The sequence below is a fragment of the Heptranchias perlo genome, chromosome 4 (assembly GCF_035084215.1).
Source record: "Heptranchias perlo isolate sHepPer1 chromosome 4, sHepPer1.hap1, whole genome shotgun sequence".
Taxonomy (NCBI): Eukaryota; Metazoa; Chordata; class Chondrichthyes; order Hexanchiformes; family Hexanchidae; genus Heptranchias; species Heptranchias perlo.
Window position 1 is genome coordinate 111,473,415 of NC_090328.1, and position 18,325 is coordinate 111,491,739.

Here is an 18,325-nt window from a genome sequence, read left to right on the forward strand (position 1 = left end):
CCTGCCCACTGCGGATATAGGATATCCCTCCTTCTGTCCACCTCTTGCACCCAAGGTCTCTCGTGCATCAGCAGAGAACCTTGGTGCATGCACTCTCGCAGGCCTGGTACCAACTCAGATCGGCAGATTGGTGAGGTCTGGTATGCAGATTGGAGGATGTGGGATTTAGTAGTGCGCAACCTTTATTCAATGTTTTAACATAACTCACCAGTGTGTAAACATAGGGATGGGATCTGCATCTGTGTTTTACGTATGCGATGTCTGATCTCTGTTCAGACTCCATGCAGACAGTAGACTGTTACTTTCAGCAAATAACAGGTACAAGCTACCTTCAAGAGATTTCTGGAAACATCTTCCCTTTATGAGATGGAGCTCCCTCTGGTGGTGGAAAGTGCAAATTGCATTCATTCCATGTGCAAGGCCTGGAAAGGAACGCTGATTGCAGGTAAGTGCTCCCTTGGGACCAAACTTGCGTCTTGCCTGCCCAGGGTCCGTCGGGTGTGGGGTGTTAGCACAACACCACCCAGATTGGACCCTTAACCAATTTTTCCCCCGATTTTCCTTTAACAAATCTGTGCTGATAGCCCATATTTTTCCAAGTGCCTATTAATTTTGTCCCAGATTATTGTCTCTAAAAGTTTCCCCACCACCAACATTAGGCTGACTGGCCTGTAATTGCCGGGTTTATCCCTCTCCCTTTTTTTGAACAGGGGTATAACATTTGCAGTCCTCCAGTCCTCCGGCACCATCCCCATATCTAAGGAGGATTGGAAGATTGTGGCCAGAGCCTCCGCAATTTCCACCCTTATTTACCTCAGTAACCTAGGATGTGTCCCCTCTGGACCAAATGACTTTCTTAGCTGAATACTGCCAATCTTTTAATTACCTCCTCTTTATCTATTTTTATCTGTAGTAGATATAAGGGGGGTAATTTTAACCCCCAAGTACCAGCTTTTTGAAGTGGGACCACATCCCGGCTCCAGCGCGCCAACTACCAGGTTTAGCACAGGCACGCAAGGACGCGCACTCACAACAGGCACCTGGAAGTCCCACTGGCACTTAAAGCCGGCCGGCTGATATTTAAAGGTCCAATTTAGGTACTTGAAAGACTTACGGTGATTAACTTTTTGTGGATTCTGCAACAGAATCGAATTTAACTTCTGCTGAACGTGTCTCCGGTGGCTTCTGAAACACGCAATAGAAACGGAAGCGAGTTGCAGCCGAAGCTCATTTGGCCCTTTAAACCAGTGATTGACACATCTCAATAAAAGATGAGGGATTGTAGCTGGGCACTCAGTTCTCTCAGACAAACCTTTGGCTGGGAGTTCTTTGTGTTTAGATTGAGATTTCTTTGTTGAGACTGAGAATTCTTGTGCTCATACAAATTTACGTACATTTTGGAGCCCCTCAAACTGACAAGATCAGGATGGACGGCATAATGGATCTATTCCACAGTACGTAGAGTCATAGAGTTATACAGCACGGATAGAGGCCCTTCGGCCCATCGTGTCCGCGCCGGCCATCAAGCCCTGTCTAATCTAATCCCATATTCCAGCATTTGGTCCGTAGCCTTGTATGCTATGGCATTTCAAGTGCTCATCCAAATGCTTCTTGAATGTTGTGAGGGTTCCTGCCTCCACAACCCTTTCAGGCAGTGAGTTCCAGACTCCAACCACCCTCTGGGTGAAAAAGTTCTTTCTCAAATCCCCTCTAAACCTCCCGCCTTTTACCTTGAATCTATGCCCCCTTGTTATAGAACCCTCAACTAAGGGAAAAAGCTCCTTAGTATCCATCCTATCTGTGCCCCTCATAATTTTGTACACCTCAATCATGTCCCCCCTCAGCCTCCTCTGCTCCAAGGAAAACAAACCCAATCTTCCCAGTCTCTTCATAGCTGAAGCGCTCCAGCCCTGGTAACATCCTGGTGAATCTCCTCTGCACCCTCTCCAAAGCGATCACATCCTTCCTGTAGTGCGGCGACCAGAACTGCACACAGTACTCCAGCTGTGGCCTAACCAGTGTTTTATACAGCTCCATCATAACCTCCTTGCTCTTATATTCTATGCCTCGGCTAATAAAGGCAAGTATCCCATATGCCTTCTTTACCACCTTATCTACCTGTTCCGCCGCCTTCAGGGATCTGTGAACTTGCACACCAAGATCCCTCTGACCCTCTGTCTTGCCTAGGGTCCTCCCATTCATTGTGTATTCCCTTGCCTTGTTAGTCCCTCCAAAGTGCATCACCTCGCACTTTTCCGGGTTAAATTCCATTTGCCACTGTTCCGCCCATCTGACCAACCCATCTATATCGTCCTGCAGACTGAGGCTATCCTCCTCGCTATTTACCACCCTACCAATTTTTGTATCATCAGCGAACTTACTGATCATACCTTTTACATTCATATCCAAGTCGTTAATGTAGACCACAAACAGCAAGGGCCCCAGCACAGATCCCTGTGGTACCCCACTGGCCACAGGCTTCCAGTCACAAAAACAACCTTCGACCATCACCCTCTTTCTTCTGCCACTAAGCCAGTTTTGTATCCAAAGTGCCAAGGCACCCTGGACTCCATGGGCTCGTACCTTCTTGACCAGTCTCCTGTGGGGGACTTTATCGAAAGCCTTACTGAAATCCATGCATACCACATCCACTGCGTTACCCTAATCCACACGCCAAGTCACCCCCTCAAAAAATTCAATCAAATTAGTCAGACATGATCTTCCCTTGACAAAGCCATGTTGACTATCCCTGATTAATCCTTGCTTCTCCAAGTGGAGACTAATTTTGTCCTTCAGAATTTTATCCAATAATTTTCCCACCACTGATGTTAGGCTCACTGGCCTGTAGTTCCCCGGTTTTTCCCTACTCCCCTTCTTGAATAATGGTACTACATTAGCGGTTCTCCAGTCCTCTGGCACATCCCTTGTGGCCAGAGAGGTTCTGAATATATGTGTCAGAGCCCCCGCAATCTCCTCCTTTGCCTCACACAGTAGCCTGGGATACATTTCGTCCGGGCCTGGGGATTTATCCATTTTTAGGCCTGCTAAAACCGGCAATACCTCCTCCCGCTCGATGTTAATATGTTCGAGTATATCACAGTCCCCCTGTCGTATTTCTATGTCTACATCGTCCTTCTCCATAGTGAAAACAGATGCAAAAAATTCATTTAGAACCCCTCCTACATCTTCCGGCTCCACACACAGATTGCCATTTTTGTCCCTAATGGGCCCTATTTTTTCCCTAGTCATCCTCTTACCCTTAATATACTTATAAAACATCTTAGGATTTTCCTTTATTTTGCTCGCCAGTGTTATTTCATGGCCCCTCCTTGATCTCCTTATTTCTTTTTTAAGTATCCCCCTGCACTTTTTGTACTCCTCTAGGGCTTCCTCCGTCCTTAGCCTTTTGTATCTGCCAAAAGCCCTCCTTTTTTTCCTAATCCATTCTCGTATATCCCCTGACATCCAAGGTTCCCTGGAGTTCTTGGAACCACCCTTGACCTTTACGTGAACATGTTGCCATTGTATGGTCTCAATCTCCCTTCTGAAAGACTCCCATTGCTCCGATGCGGATTTTCCAACAAGCAGCTGATCCCAGTCCATTTTGGCCAGATCCTGCCTTATCCTATTAAAATCGGCCTTCCCCCAATTTAGAACCTTTATTTCCGGCCCCTCCCTGTCCTTTTCCATGACCACCTTAAATCTCACTGAATTATGGTCACTGTCACCAAAGTGCTCACCTACTAGCACTTCTTCCACTTGGCCGGCCACATTCCCTAGAATTAGGTCCAGTACCGTCCCCTCTCTTGTAGGACTTTCTACATGCTGGCTCAAAAAGCTCTCCTGGATGCATGTTAAGAATTTTGTACCCTCTAAGCCTTTTACACTCTGAGTATCCCAGTTAATATTGGGGAAGTTGAAATCCCCCACTATTATTACCCTATTATTTGCACAATTTTCTGAGATTTGCCTACATATCTGTTCCTCTATCTCCCCCTGACTGTTTGGGGGCCTATAGTACACTCCCATCAAAGTGCTTGCCCCCTTTTTGTTTTTAAGCTCCACCCATATGGCCTCATTAGAGGAACCTGCTAATATATCATCCCTCCTTATGGCAGTAATTGATTCTTTAATTAATATTGCGACCCCCCCTCCTCTTATACCTCCCCCTCTGTCTCGCCTGAAGATTCTGTACCCTGGAATATTGAGCTGCCAGTCTTGCCCCTCCCTCAACCATGTCTCTGTGACAGCAACAATATCATACTCCCATGTGTTTATCAACACCGTCAGTTCATCCACCTTATTTGCAAGACTCCTTGCATTAAAATAGATGCCATCCAGCCTTGCTCTTACATATTTGCCCTGTCTTCCAAGCTGACTTGTTTTTTTCTCAATATTTGGCTGCACATCACCCCCTATTGTAGCTCCACTCTGTATCTCATCCCCCTGCCAAGTTAGTTTAAACCCCCCCCCAACAGTGCTAGCAAACCTCCCCGCAAGGATATTTGTCCCGCTCTGGTTCAGATGCAACCCGTCCGACTTGTACAAGTCCCACCTTCCCCAGAAGCAGGCCCAGTGATCCAGGAAACTGAAACCCTCCCTCCTGCACCAACTCTTTAGCCACGCATTCATCTGTTCTATCCTCCTATTTCTATGCTCACTAGCCCGTGGCACTGGGAGTAATCCAGAGATTACAACCTTTGAGGTCCTGCTCTTTAATCTGCTACCTCGCTCCCTAAATTCTTGATGCAGGACCTCATCTCCCTTCCTACCTATGTCGTTGGTCCCAATGTGGACCACGACCTCTGCCTGCTCACCCTCCCCCTTGAGAATGCCCTGAAGCCGCTCAGTGACATCCATGACCCTGGCACCAGGGAGGCAACAAACCATCCTGGAGTCACGTTTACGGCCACAGAAACGCCTGTCTGTTCCCCTTACGATAGAATCCCCTACCACTATAGCTCTTCCACTCTTTTTCCTCCCAGCCTGTGCAGCAGAGCTACCCCTGGTGCCAGGAAGTTGGCTGCTGCTGCCCTCCCCTGATAAGTCATCCCCCTCAACAATATCCAAAGCGGTATATTTGTTTGAGAGGGGGACGGCCACAGGGGACCCCTGCACTGCCTGCCTGCTCCTCTTACTCTGCCTGGAGGTCACCCACTTACTTCCTGCCTGTACAACCTTTACCTGCGGTGTGACCATCTCACTAAACGTGCTATCCACGACGTTTTCAGCATCGCGAATGCTCCATAATGAATCCATCCGCAGCTCCAGTGCCGCAATGCGGTTTGTCAGTAGCTGCAGCTGGATACATTTCCCGCACACATGGTCGTCAGGGACACCGGAAGGGTCCCTGATTTCCCACATAGAGCAGGAAGAGCATAACACGAGGCTGGGCTGTCCTGACCTAACTTACCCTTTAACTAATTAATTCAAATTAAATGAATCCCACCAATTTCACTTCAATTAAAAGGTATACTCAAGGGCCCTTGCTGAACAGCAGTCCCCCACTACACAACAGAGACCCTCGAATCCACAAACTCTAACCTTAGACAAATTCAGCAGGAAAATACTCACCAACCAATCACTTACCTCTTCCTTGGTGACGTCCCACTTTGGATTACTTTTTGCTTCTTATTTATCTTAGGTCCAGGAGTTAAGTCCCTGAAAACAAAATATAAAAACGAACCTACCCTTTAAATTCCCTCTACCCCCCCCAAAAGGTTAGAGGAGGTGGGAGGGTGGGAGTCACTACTAGTGTAGTGTCTCGGGTTTAGCAACCGCTCCACCTATATACGGGTACCAATGAATTGGCCCCGCCCCCTGCCTTTGAAAAAGCCCGCGAAGCTCCTTCCCCGCAGGGGAAAAAGACTCACGTAGGTGAGTTTAATTATCCCCATCTCCCAGTGCATTGTATTTGCTGCATACTGACATCAACTACGGTAGGTTTAATAAAGCCTCAAAAACCTCATTGGTGCAAGGTCTGAAATGAACATTTTACAAGTTTGGAATTTCTAGTTTTATTATATACCAGATTGAAATGACTCAGCAAGATAATCAGAAGTGAATTAAGAAAAAATGTCTTCCCAAAGGGAGAAGAGTGGGGAGGGCCCACTGGTAAGATTATAGGAAACTTCAGAAGCACATCAAAAGAGGAAATTTGTATAGCTATAGATGCTAAACACAACAGTAAGAAATGTCATGTCAGCATGGGTGAGTACTGAGTAGAGTGTCCCAGGGTTAGTGACTTGGAATCAGAAACCCAGTGAAAATTACCTACGTTCACCTAAATTGGGTTTGTTAAGATGGGCAGTGCAGCCCAAGGACCTACAAGAAGAGTTGAATAAAATCTGCAATTGGGCAAATTAGTGAGGTCAGATGGAATTCAATCACTGGATTGGGGGTAATATTCTGGCATGGGTGGAGGATTGGTTATCTAACAGGAAGCAGAGAGTTGGGATAAATGGTATATTCTCGGACTGGCAACCTGTAGCCAGTGGTCCGCAGGGGTCGGTGCTGGGTCCCCAACTCTTTACAATCTATATTAACGATTTGGAGGAGGGGACCGAGTGTAACATATCAAAGTTTGCAGATGATACAAAGATGGGAGGGAAAGTAGAGAGTGAGGAGGACATAAAAAACCTACAAGGGGATATAGACAGGCTGGGTGAGTGGGCGGAGATTTGGCAGATGCAATACAATATTGGAAAATGTGAGGTTATGCACTTTGGCAGGAAAAATCGGAGAGCAAGTTATTATCTTAATGGCGAGCAACTGGAAAGTACTGCAGTACAAAGGGATCTGGGGGTCCTAGTGCAAGAAAATCAAAAAGTTAGTTTGCAGGTGATCAAGAAGGCCAACGGAATGTTGGCTTTTATTGCTAGGGGGATAGAATATAAAAACAGGGAGGTATTGCTGCAGTTATATAAGGTATTGGTGAGACCGCACCTGGAATACTGCATACAGTTTTGGTCTCCATACTTAAGAAAAGACATACTTGCTCTCGAGGCAGTACAAAGAAGGTTCACTCCGTTAATCCCGGGGATGAGGGGGTGGACATATGAGGAGAGGTTGAGTAGATTGGGACTCTACTCATTGGAGTTCAGAAGAATGAGAGGCGATCTTATTGAAACATATAAGATTGTGAAGGGGCTTGATCGGGTGGATGCGGTAAGGATGTTCCCAAGGATGGGTGAAACTAGAACTAGGGGGCATAATCTTAGAATAAGGGGCTGCTCTTTCAAAACTGAGATGAGGAGAAACTTCTTCACTCAGATGGTAGTAGGTCTGTGGAATTTGCTGCCCCAGGAAGCTGTGGAAGCTACATCATTAAATAAATTTAAAACAGAAATAGACAGTTTCCTAGAAGTAAAGGGAATTAGGGGTTACGGGGAGCGGGCAGGAAATTGGACATGAATTTAGATTTGAGGTTAGGATCAGATCAGCCATGATCTTATTGAATGGCGGAGCAGGCTCGAGGGGCCGATTGGCCTACTCCTGCTCCTGTTTCTTATGTTCTTATGTTATGGTCACTCTTCCCTAAAGGACCCCGCACAACAAGATTATTAATTAACCCCTTTTCATTGCACAATACCCAATCTAGGATAGCCTGTTCCCTGGTTGGCTCCTCAACGTACTGGTCTAAAAAACCATCTCGTACACACTCCAGGAATTCATCCTCCAATTCTTTAGGAAAGATGTGAAGGTTTTAGAGAGGGTGCAGAAGAGATTTACTGGAATGATTCCAGGGATGAGGGACTTTAGTTACATGGATAGACTGGAGAAGCTGGGGTTGTTCTCCTTGGAACAGAGACGGTTGCAAGGAGATTTGATAGAGGTATTCAAAATCATGAAGGGTCTAGACAGAGTAGATAGAGAGAAAGTGTTCCCATTGGTGGAAGGGTCAAGAACCAGAGGACATAGATTTAAGGTGATTGGCAAAAGAACCAAAGGTGACATGAGGAAAAACATTTTTACGCAGTGAGTAGAGAAGAGGATGCTGCCACTGTAGCAGTAAAAAAGCAGGTAGTAGCGATATTGGATGGGATAAAAATATATAAATGAAGTGGTACTTAAAAGATTGGCAGTTCTCAAAGTGGAAAAGTCACCCAGTCCAGATGGGATGTGCCCTTAGCTACTGAGGGAAATAAGGGTGGAAATTACGGAGGCACAATCTTCCAATCCAACTAAGATATGGGGACGGTGTCGGAGGCCTGAAGAATTTCAAATGTTTCACCCCTATTCAAAAAAGGGGAGAGGGGTAAACCCGGCAATTACAGGTCAGTCAGCCTAACGTTGGTGATGGGGAAACTTTTAGAGACAATAATCTGGGACAAAATTAATTGGCAGTTGGAAAAGTACAAGCTAATAAATGAAAGTCAGCACGGATTTGTTAAAGGAAAATTGTGTTTAACTAACTCGATGAAGTAACAGAGAGGGTTGATGAGGGTATTGCAGCTGATGTTGTGCTATTATGCTACCACATAATAGGCTTGTTAGCAAAATTAAAGCACAAGGGATTAAAGGAACAGTGGCGGTGTGGATACAAAATTGGCTCAGGGACAGAAGGCAGAGAGTAGTGGTGAACCATTGTTTTTCAGACTGGAGGGAAGTATACAGTGGTGTCCCCCAGGGGCCTCTGTTAGGACCACTACTCTTTTTGATATATATTAATGACCTGGACTTGGGTATAGCAAGTATAATGTCAAAGTTTGCAGATGACATGAAATTCGGATATGTAGGAAACAATGTGGAGGATCGTAACAGGCTTCAGGAGGACGTAGACAGACTGGTGAAATAGGCAGACATATGGCAGATGAAATTTAATGCAGTGAAGTGTGAAGTGATACATTTTGGTGGGAAGAATGAGGAGATGCAATATAAACTAAACAGTACAATTTTAAAGAGGGTGCAGGAACAGAGAGATCTGAGGATGCACATACACAAATCTTTGAAGGTGGCAGGACAAGTTGAGAAGGCTGTTAAAAAAAGCATATGGGATCATGGGCTTTATTAATAGAGGCATAGGGGTTATATTCGATTGGACCGGAAACCGGGCGCGAGTACCGCGATCCACAACTAACCCCGTGCCCGGTGCTTCCTGCACAGGCAGGACGAGACATTCTTCCGGCCTGAACACTTGCCCGAAAGCAGTGTTAAAAACCAGGCCTGACACGAGGATTCAAGGACATGCGTGCTTTCCACCAGCAGGGGGAGCCCAAATCTCTTAAAGGAAGGCTGTCTCTCTGACAGGCAGACAGAATCTGTTAAAGGTAGCCGGTACCTGTTATTTGCTGAAAATAACAGTCTGTTGTCTGCACGGAGTCTGAACAGAGATCAGACATTGCACGCATAAAACGCAGATTAAGGTCCCGTCCCTGTGTTTACATTCTGATGAGTATTGTTAAAACATTGAATAAAGGTTGCGCACTACTAAATCCCACATCCTCCAATCTGCACGCCAGAACTCACCATCTGGCGGCCTGAGTTGGTACCAGTCCTGCGAGAGAGCATGCACCAAGGTTCTCTGCTGATGCCCCAGAGGCCTTGGTGCAAGAAGTGGACAGAAGGAGGGACATCCTATATCCACAGGGGGTTGGGGGGGGGGGGGGCGGCAAGAGGCCCTCCGGACATATGCCCAAAAGGCAGCGGGAGGCAGTAGGGGACGCAGTCATTGCCAGGCATGTAGCACAACGAACATGGATGCAGTGCAGGAAAAAGTTTAGTGCTTTAACAAGACTGGTCAAGGTGCGCACGGTCAACTGTCAAGTGGCATTACCTACCAACTGCACCACTAGCCGCATCTACTGCTCAACACACTACACCCCCCCATCACCTACATACCAACAAGCTCTTTCCATCAGTACTCAAATCTACCGATCAGATGCCTCCTCTCACCCTTACACATTACCACTGTTGCAAGCCGCCCACCCACAACTCACAGGCCACACACACTGTCACCTATTCAATCATGACAGGTACATCACCCGGACACACGTCCCGCTTTCTTGCAGGAGAAGGTGGCGCATAACAGGAGGCAGAAAGTGGCAGTGCTATTTAGCCCCTCGAGCCTGTTCTGCCATTCAATGAGATCATGGTTGACCTGTGACCTAACCCCATTGCCGTAGCCCCATATCCCCAATACCCTTGGTGCACAGAAATCTTTCAATCCCAGATTTAAAATTCACAATTGAGCTAGCATCAACTGCCATCTTCAGAAGAGCATACCAAACTTCTCCCAACCTTTGCGCTTAGAATCATTTCCTAACTTCACTTCTTTACATCCTGGCTCTAAATGTTCCCTCGTCCTAGTATTCAAGTATAGGAGAGCTCCAAAAACGGTTACAAATGCATCAGCAACCAGAAACAATAATCCAGCAACTAACCTGTAAGCCCTGCATGGTGCCTTTAAATAATACTGGTGGGGGGGTCCTCCAGGCACTCTAAGACATGTTTAGATGATCGCGGTTAAGAGTGTGCGTTGAGTGGAGCATTAAGTCCCAAAATGGTGTCAATCACTTTAAATCAGCATTGCACACGGATTATAAACATTTTCTCCTTAACGCGCATCAAGGTAGATAAATCTCCGGGACCTGATGAAATGTATCCCAGGACGTTATGGGAGGTTAGGGAGGAAATTGCGGGTCCCCTAGCAGAGATATTTGAATCATCGACAGCTACAGGTGAAGTGCCTGAAGATTGGAGGGTAGCAAATGTTGTGCCTTTGTTTAAGAAGGGCTGCAGGGAAAAGCCTGGGAACTACAGACCGGTGAGCCTGACATCTGTAGTGGGTAAGTTGTTAGAGGGTATTCTGAGAGACAGGATCTACAGGCATTTGGAGAGGCAGGGACTGATTAGGAACAGTCAGCATGGTTTTGTGAGAGGAAAATCATGTCTCACGAATTTGATTGAGTTTTTTGAAGGGGTAACCAAGAAGATAGATGAGGGCTGTGCAGTAGACGTGAGGCATGATGGGCCAAATGGCCTCCTCCTGTGCTGTACCTACTATGATTAAAGGCCATTCTCCATTACTTGCTGAGGGATTACCATTCATCATAATAGATGATTAAGGTTCTACTGTGCTGATGCTAAGAGAAAGAGGAGGTAGTGGATAAATTGGATAGGATAAAAATAGATTAAAGAGGAGCTACTTAAAAGGCTGGCAGTGCTCAAAGTTGAAAGTTCACCCAATCCGGATGGGATAAATCATAGGTTGCTGAGGGAAGTAAAGGTGGAGATAGTGGAGGCTCTGGCCAGAATCTTCCAGTCCTCCTTAGATAGGGGAGCTGTGCCGGAGGATGGGGAGATTGCAAATGTTACACCCCTGTTCAAAAAAGGGGAGAGGGATAAACCCAGCAACTACAGGCCAGTCAGCCTAACGTCGGTGGTGGGAAACATTTAGAGACAATAATCTGGGACATATTTAATTGGCACTTGGAAAAATATGGGTTTATAAATGAAAGCCAGCATGGATTTGTTAAAGGCAAATCGTGTTTGTCTAACTTGATTGAGTTCTTGGATGAAGTAATGGAGAAGGTTGATGAGGATAGTGCAGTTGATGTTATGTATGTGGACTTTCAAAACGCATTTGATAAAGTATCATATAATAGACTTCTTAGCAAAATTGAAGCCCATGGGATTAAAGGGGCAGTGACAGCGTGGATATGAAATTGGCTAAGAGACAGAAAGCAGAAAGTAGTAGTGAACGGTTGTTTTTCAGACAGGAGGGTAGTATACAGTGGTGTCCCCAGGCGTCGGTATTAGGACCACTGCTTTTTTTGATATATATTAATGACCTGTACTTGGGTATACAGGGAATAATTTCAAACTTTGCAGATGACACAAAACTCAGAAATGTAGTAAACAGCAAGATGGATAGTAACAGACTGCAGGAGGACATAGACAAACTGGTGAAATGGGCAGGCATATGGCAGATGCAACTTAACACAGAGATATGTGAAGTGACGCATTTTGGTAGGAAGAATAAGGAGAGGCAATTTAAACTAAATGGTACAATCTTGAAGGGGATGGAGGAACAGGAAGACCTGACGGGTGTACATACACAAATCTTTGAAGGTGGCTGAACAAGTTGAGAAGGCTGTTATAGAATCATAGAAAGTTACGGCCATAAGGAGGCCATTCGGCCCATCATGTCTGTGCTGGCCAAGAAAGAGCCTAATCCCACTTTCCAGCTCTTGGTCCGTAGCCTTGTAGGTTACGGCACTTCAAGTGCATATCCAAGTACTTTTTAAATGCGTTGAGGGTTTCTGCCTCTACCACCCTTTCAGGCTGTGAGTTCCAGACCCTTACCACCCTCTGGGTGAAAAAATTTCTCCTCAGCTCCCCTCTAATCCTTCTACCAATTACTTTAAATCTATTCCCCCTGGTTATTGACCCCCCCTGCTAAGGCAAATAGGTCCTCCCTATGCACTCTATCTAGGCCCTTCATAATTTTATACACCTCAATTAAATCACCCCTCAGCCTCCTCTGTTCCAATGAAAACAACCCCAGTCTATCCAATCTGTCATCATAGCTAAAATTCACCAGTCCTGGCAACAGCCTCGTAAATCTCCTCTGTACCCTCTCTAGTCCAATCACATCTTTCCTGTAATGTGGTGACCGGAACTATACGCAGTACTCAAGCTGTGGCCTAACTAGTGTTTTATGCAATTCTAGCATAACCTCCCTGCTCTTATATTCTATGCCTTGGCTAATAAAGGAAAGTATCCCATATGCCTTTTTAACCACCTTATCTACCTGTCCTGCTACCTTCAGGGACCTGTGGACATGCTCTCCAAGGTCCCCCTATTGTTCTACACCTCTCAGTATCCTCCCATTTATTGTGTATTCCCTTGCCTCGTTTGCCCTCCCCAAATGCATAACCTCACACTTTTCTGGATTGAATGCCATTTGCCACTTTTCTGCCCACCTGACCAGTCCATTGATATCTTCCTGCAGTCTACAGCTTTCCTCCTCACTATCAACCACACGATCAATTTTTGTATCAATTGCAAACTTCTTAATCATCCCCCCTATATTTAGGTCTAAATCATTAATATATACCACAAAAAGCAAGCCACCTAATAAAAGGGACCCTGCGGAACCCCACTGGAAACAGCCTTCCAGTCACAAAAACGCACAAAAAAGCAAACAGGATCCTTGGCTTTATAAACAGAGGCATAGAGTACAAAAGCAAGAAAGTTATGCTAAACCTTTATGAATCACTGGCGAGGCCCTAGCTGGAGTATTGTGTCCAATTCTGGACACCACACATTAGGAAGTATGTCAAGACCTTAGAGAGAGTGCAGGGAAAATTTACTAGAATGGTGCCAGGGATAAGGGACTTCAATTACGTGGTTGTTCTCCTTAGAGCAGAGAAGGTTAAGAGGAGATTTGATAGGTTTGTTCAAAATCATGAAGTGTTCTGATAGAGTAAATAAGGAGAAACTGTTTCCAGTGGCTGAAGAGTCGGCAACCAGAGGACACAGATTTAAGGTAATTGGCAAAAGAACCAGATTACATTTTTTTTTACGCAGTGAGTTGTTATGATCTAGAATGCACTGCCTATAAGGGTGGTGGAAGCAAATTCAATAATAACTTTTAAAAGGGAATTGGATAAGTACTTGAAGAGGAAAAATTTGCATGGCTATGTGGAATGGACAGTGGAATGGGACTAATTGGATAGATCTTTCAAAGAGCCAGTACAGGCACGATGGGCCAAATCGCCTCTTTCTGTGCTGTATCATTCTATGATTCTACGAGTTGCTACTTAAAAGTATGATCCCCTGCAAAAGTTTAATTCAGTGCTTAAGTTAATGGTTTGAAGTCCCAGTTTAAATGATGCACCTTATGGTGTGGAACTGAACCATACAGGAAAGATCCAGGCTCAATCCCTGATCTGTGTTTAGTTAGCTGCTATCAACTGGGGCAGAAAGAAGGCTACAACTCGCCGCATCCTTCTTGAGCTGTAAAGGAGAAAGATGGTCCTGAGTTCCCAGTCTTGATCATTATCTAGTGATCTCTGTTGAAAAGTGTGTGTGTGTACACACATCTATATATCAGATGAAGACAGGATCAGGCTCAGCTGTGATGCTCCCCTAGTCGAATTCTTTTACTTGCAATCTTGGCTCACACATGATGAAAGTTCGCTTAGGTGGAGCTTTGCCTTGCACCTCAGTGGCTTCAGGAAACGTGGATAAGAGGGGGAGGATCCAAAAAGTTCTTCATTAGCTTCCTCGATGGTTTAGCAGGTTTTCCTAGGTTTGATTGCTGGTCTCTGCTGAGTTAGTGTTCTCAGAAGGGGTGACAGTTATAATGCTGTAAATGGCCTTGGTGCCCTGGGCTGGGGGGGGGAAATCACTATTCCTGACCAATATCCAGTGACCCCTGCTGGAAGTGAGTGAGTCATCAGGTGGGGACCAGATATCGTGATGCTCAGTTGCAGTCGAATAGCCTGCTGCAACCCACTATCAGGACTCATCCATTAATAATGGCCAAGTTAGGAAGTTACTGAAGTGTAACTGGCCCCCTTGGAGCTGTGACCAAGGAAGGAGTTGACACCAACAGGTAACACCAACCAAAATTGACGAGGAAAAAAACAAACAAAAGTAATTTTTTCTGAGTTCTGCACAAGACAACAGCGTATTCTGAAACACTAAATTTATTGAGTGGATAATTGTGATGGAAATCAGCAAACTTCAACACGTAATGTGACTGAGATTTGAGCACTAGTTACCACTGTGACAGATGTGTGATCATGGTGATGTGATACAACTATGTTAACTGCTAAGAAGCTCTGTACTATTTCATTAGAATCTCTATCTGTTCTGTTACCGTGGTTTTACTATTGTCGTCTTTCTCCCACTTTGTGAATTCTTTTTGCTCATGTAAATCCGGAGTCACTGCCTTCAGTCTTCCTAAATTATTACTCCTATTTTCCTTGCAGCCTTGTCTGAATGGGGTCCCCTTTTCCCCTGGAGGTGAAGTGACACTCTACCTGCCGATTACTCTTTGCTCTCCAAGACCCAGCTCTGCACCCCAGCACTGGCTCCACTCCTGAGCAAGCAGAAGGCCCTGTCCAGCCATTTCAAGCACAGTATTTTTTTGTTGGGTTGCATCGGCACAGAGGTGCTTTTTTTGAGTGCATTGAAGCTGTGGCAGGCATGTCAATGCTGGAGGGAGCTGGGCGGTGCCAGCATTTGCAGCAGTTTTCACATGTTTTCGCACTGGCTGCAAGCTGCCAAGTTTTGGAAACCTGAATAGAAGTTGGGACCATGTGCACCAGAGTTAGTCCTGGACTTGGAGATGGGTTTGGTTTGAGCTGAATTAGAGAGGACTCCATGCTTTTCTGGATTCTTCTACACTAAATTTAGGGTCTGGAGCTACGCCTGGGGAGGTGGGGAGAGAGCAGAGGGGTCTTCCTGAGATATTGGACTGGAAAGGAGGCTTAGTGTAGCCAGGTTAGCGTCTGCTGCTCACAACATAACTAGGAAAGCATTTGGGCCACAGCTGCAGGCAGCATATAAAACTGGTAACGTTTTGATCTGATTTCCTTTGGAAAGGAAAAGAAGATTTATTCCAGTTAACAAATGTGAGGGTTCGTTAGTGACATGCTGTTAAACGAGATAGGTCCTGTACTGCAGTGCAGTTTCTCTTGAAATCTTGTCAGATACAATAAACATTATTATTGTGTGCACAAGGAACATCAAAAGAAAATGGATGGCCCTATTCAAAACTTATGGATATACCCCTGTCCTGTGCTTTTAGTTTGCTCATATTTTCAGAATAATAACTCACTTCATCTGCATTTCGCAGTGAGTTTTACTCAGTAAATTAAGAGTGTGTTTGCAGACCAGAAACAGACCTCACAAGTGCCAAGAATAGGTGCAGTAAAATCTACTGGACCTGTGGTTTTCTAACTGCTTTATAATGGATTTTATACTTGGATCAGTGCAAATTCAAAATTTGAAATTCAGAAGTAGCGCTGTTGTTTACTATTTAATTGATAATATTAAGAGTTATTTTTCTTACCCAGGAAGGAAATCCAAGAGAGTACAAGCACTGTGATATTTTTATCTCACTTGTATGGCGCAGTAAGATGTTGACCTTTGCTTTGAGAGAAAACTCTTACAAACCAATTATCCTAAGAGATTCATTCCTAAGAATCATAGAATCATAGAATGGTTACAGCTCGGAAGGAGACCTTATGGCCCATCGAGTCCGTGCCGGCTCTCTGGAAGAGCAATCCAGCTAGTCCCACTCCCCCGCCCTATCCCCCATTCCTGCTAAGCAATTGAAATTTAAATTGAGACTTTGAGGCCATTCTAATTACTATGCCTGTAGTGATCATGCCATGATGGGGAATGAAGTAATTTCACTGGAGAGCTACCTTAATAAAACAAAGTATTAATTTACATCTAGTTATGCATTTCAGTGAATTGTGGTTGATTTTTAATTGTAATTCTGCTTATTTACAGGAGCAGCCAAGGTTTTATGCACATGAAACTGACCAGAACCAAAGATAAATACATCTTGGGACAGAACAGCCTTCCGTTTGACAGCGTTCCTGAGGTTATACACTACTATACCGCCAGAAAGCTGCCCATTAAAGGAGCAGAACATTTGTCACTGCTCTACCCTGTAACAGTGCGAACACTATAAAATCTTTCCCATCTCAGTTTCCTTCCTATGGATGGGAGATTGACCAATTACGTTAAACTGCATGGATTGGGCTGATCGTCACTAAGTGGCCCAATTGTTTATTTCAGACATATATGGAGACCAGTTACTGCAGACTAATATTGTGTGTCTCCTGTGTGAACACTATAAAATTTGTTATGTGGTACTGCTGCACTGTTGAATATGATTTTGTTCAAAAAGCCACCTAATACAATTCAAAATTGTCACCAATACTTTAGTAACCTACTGATATATTTAAATTTTTCCCTGTAAGGTCCCGATATTTGCAGGGGGAGGGGGGTGGTTGTAGCGGCCCGGAAGTACAGGTAACCTAATTTAACGGCAGGACCTCATTTAAATTTTTTGTCTCTGTTTCCCAGCTGGCAGCCAGCCAGAATGGGAGGCTGGCTGGCTGGCTGCTGGCCGGCTGCGCGTGAAGGCCTGCAGCACAAGGCCGCAGCCGGGAAGCAGCGAGGCGGGATGGAGGCGGCGATCAGAAAGGCTTTGTGGAGATTGGAGGCCTTGGGGGGGATCGGAGATTGTGGGGGATCTGAGATCGGAGACCTTGCGGAGATTGGAGGCCTTGGGGAGATCGAAGACCTTGGGAAGATCAGAGGCCTTGAAGAGATCAGAGGCCTTGGGGAGATCAGAAGCCTTGAGGGAGGATCAGAGATCGGAGGCCTTGGGGATATCAGAGGCCTTGGGGACATTGGTGGTCTAGGGAGATCGGAGGCCTTGGGGAGATTGAGTATCGGCCAATCGTGGGGGGGGTCAGCAGATCATTGGGGGGAGGGGTCTTATCGCGGGGAGGGGAGCAGGTGTGCTGGGTGGGCCAGGGGGCACTCCTGCTCCTCCTGGCCTACAAGCAATGCTGGAAAGTCACTTACCTGCTGAATCCGGCCATTCTCATTTCCCTTCAGCTGCCGAGTCTCCCGCTCTGGGAAACCCAGCTTGCAGGCATTAATTCTAAAAGCATTTTAAAATTTGAGGCATGCAGCCTTATTAAAATATTTAAATAACGGACCCGGCACTAGAGAGCAGGTTAGTTGCTAGCCCCCCAACCCATCTTCGTTGAAACCGCGGGTCGGGTTTACGATTTTTGATATTTTAACCCCCCCCCCACCCCTCTTCCACCCATCCTGGGGGGTTAAAACTCCCCCCTAAGTGTCTGAAGTCAGTAAAATTTGATATAATATGGTGCATATAGTTCATTATACTCTATACCCTGCCGTGCCGATACAGATAGATCTCTGACCTTGATAATTATTTATGAGTATCTGTAAATACTGTGGCTTAATATATCTAAATATATTTTTATCTTTTTTGGAACAGTGTAATAATGCCTTTGGGGTACTTCACCATGCTTTTTAGTTTTAGACAAAAGAAGAGATTATATTTAACTTTGTGTTAGGTATTGGTATTTTGATTAACAGTAATGATCGATTACAAAAGAAAACAAAATACACTCATAATAAGGGAAGAACTTGCATTTATTTAGCGCCTTATGCACTCTGGACACACCAAAGCACTTCACTTGCAATTAATTCCTTTCAGAGTTCAGTCACTCTTATATTGTAGGCAAAGATAGCAGCCAATTTGTGCACAGCAGGATCACACAAACAGTAAATGAGGTAAATAACCAGATAATTT

The 18,325-nt window shown here is 45.2% G+C and overlaps 1 protein-coding gene across 1 annotated transcript in view; it reads left to right on the forward strand.

The window, feature by feature from the left end:
* Positions 1–17,426, forward strand: part of LOC137321176 (SH2 domain-containing adapter protein B-like) — a 258,374-nt gene extending 240,948 nt beyond the window's left edge. The window contains exon 6 of the mRNA XM_067983450.1: positions 16,474–17,426. Within this exon, the coding sequence (XP_067839551.1) occupies positions 16,474–16,657 (184 nt within the window). The 3' untranslated portion in view covers positions 16,658–17,426. The remainder of the gene's footprint in view (positions 1–16,473) is intronic.
* Positions 17,427–18,325: the final 899 nt, after the last annotated feature.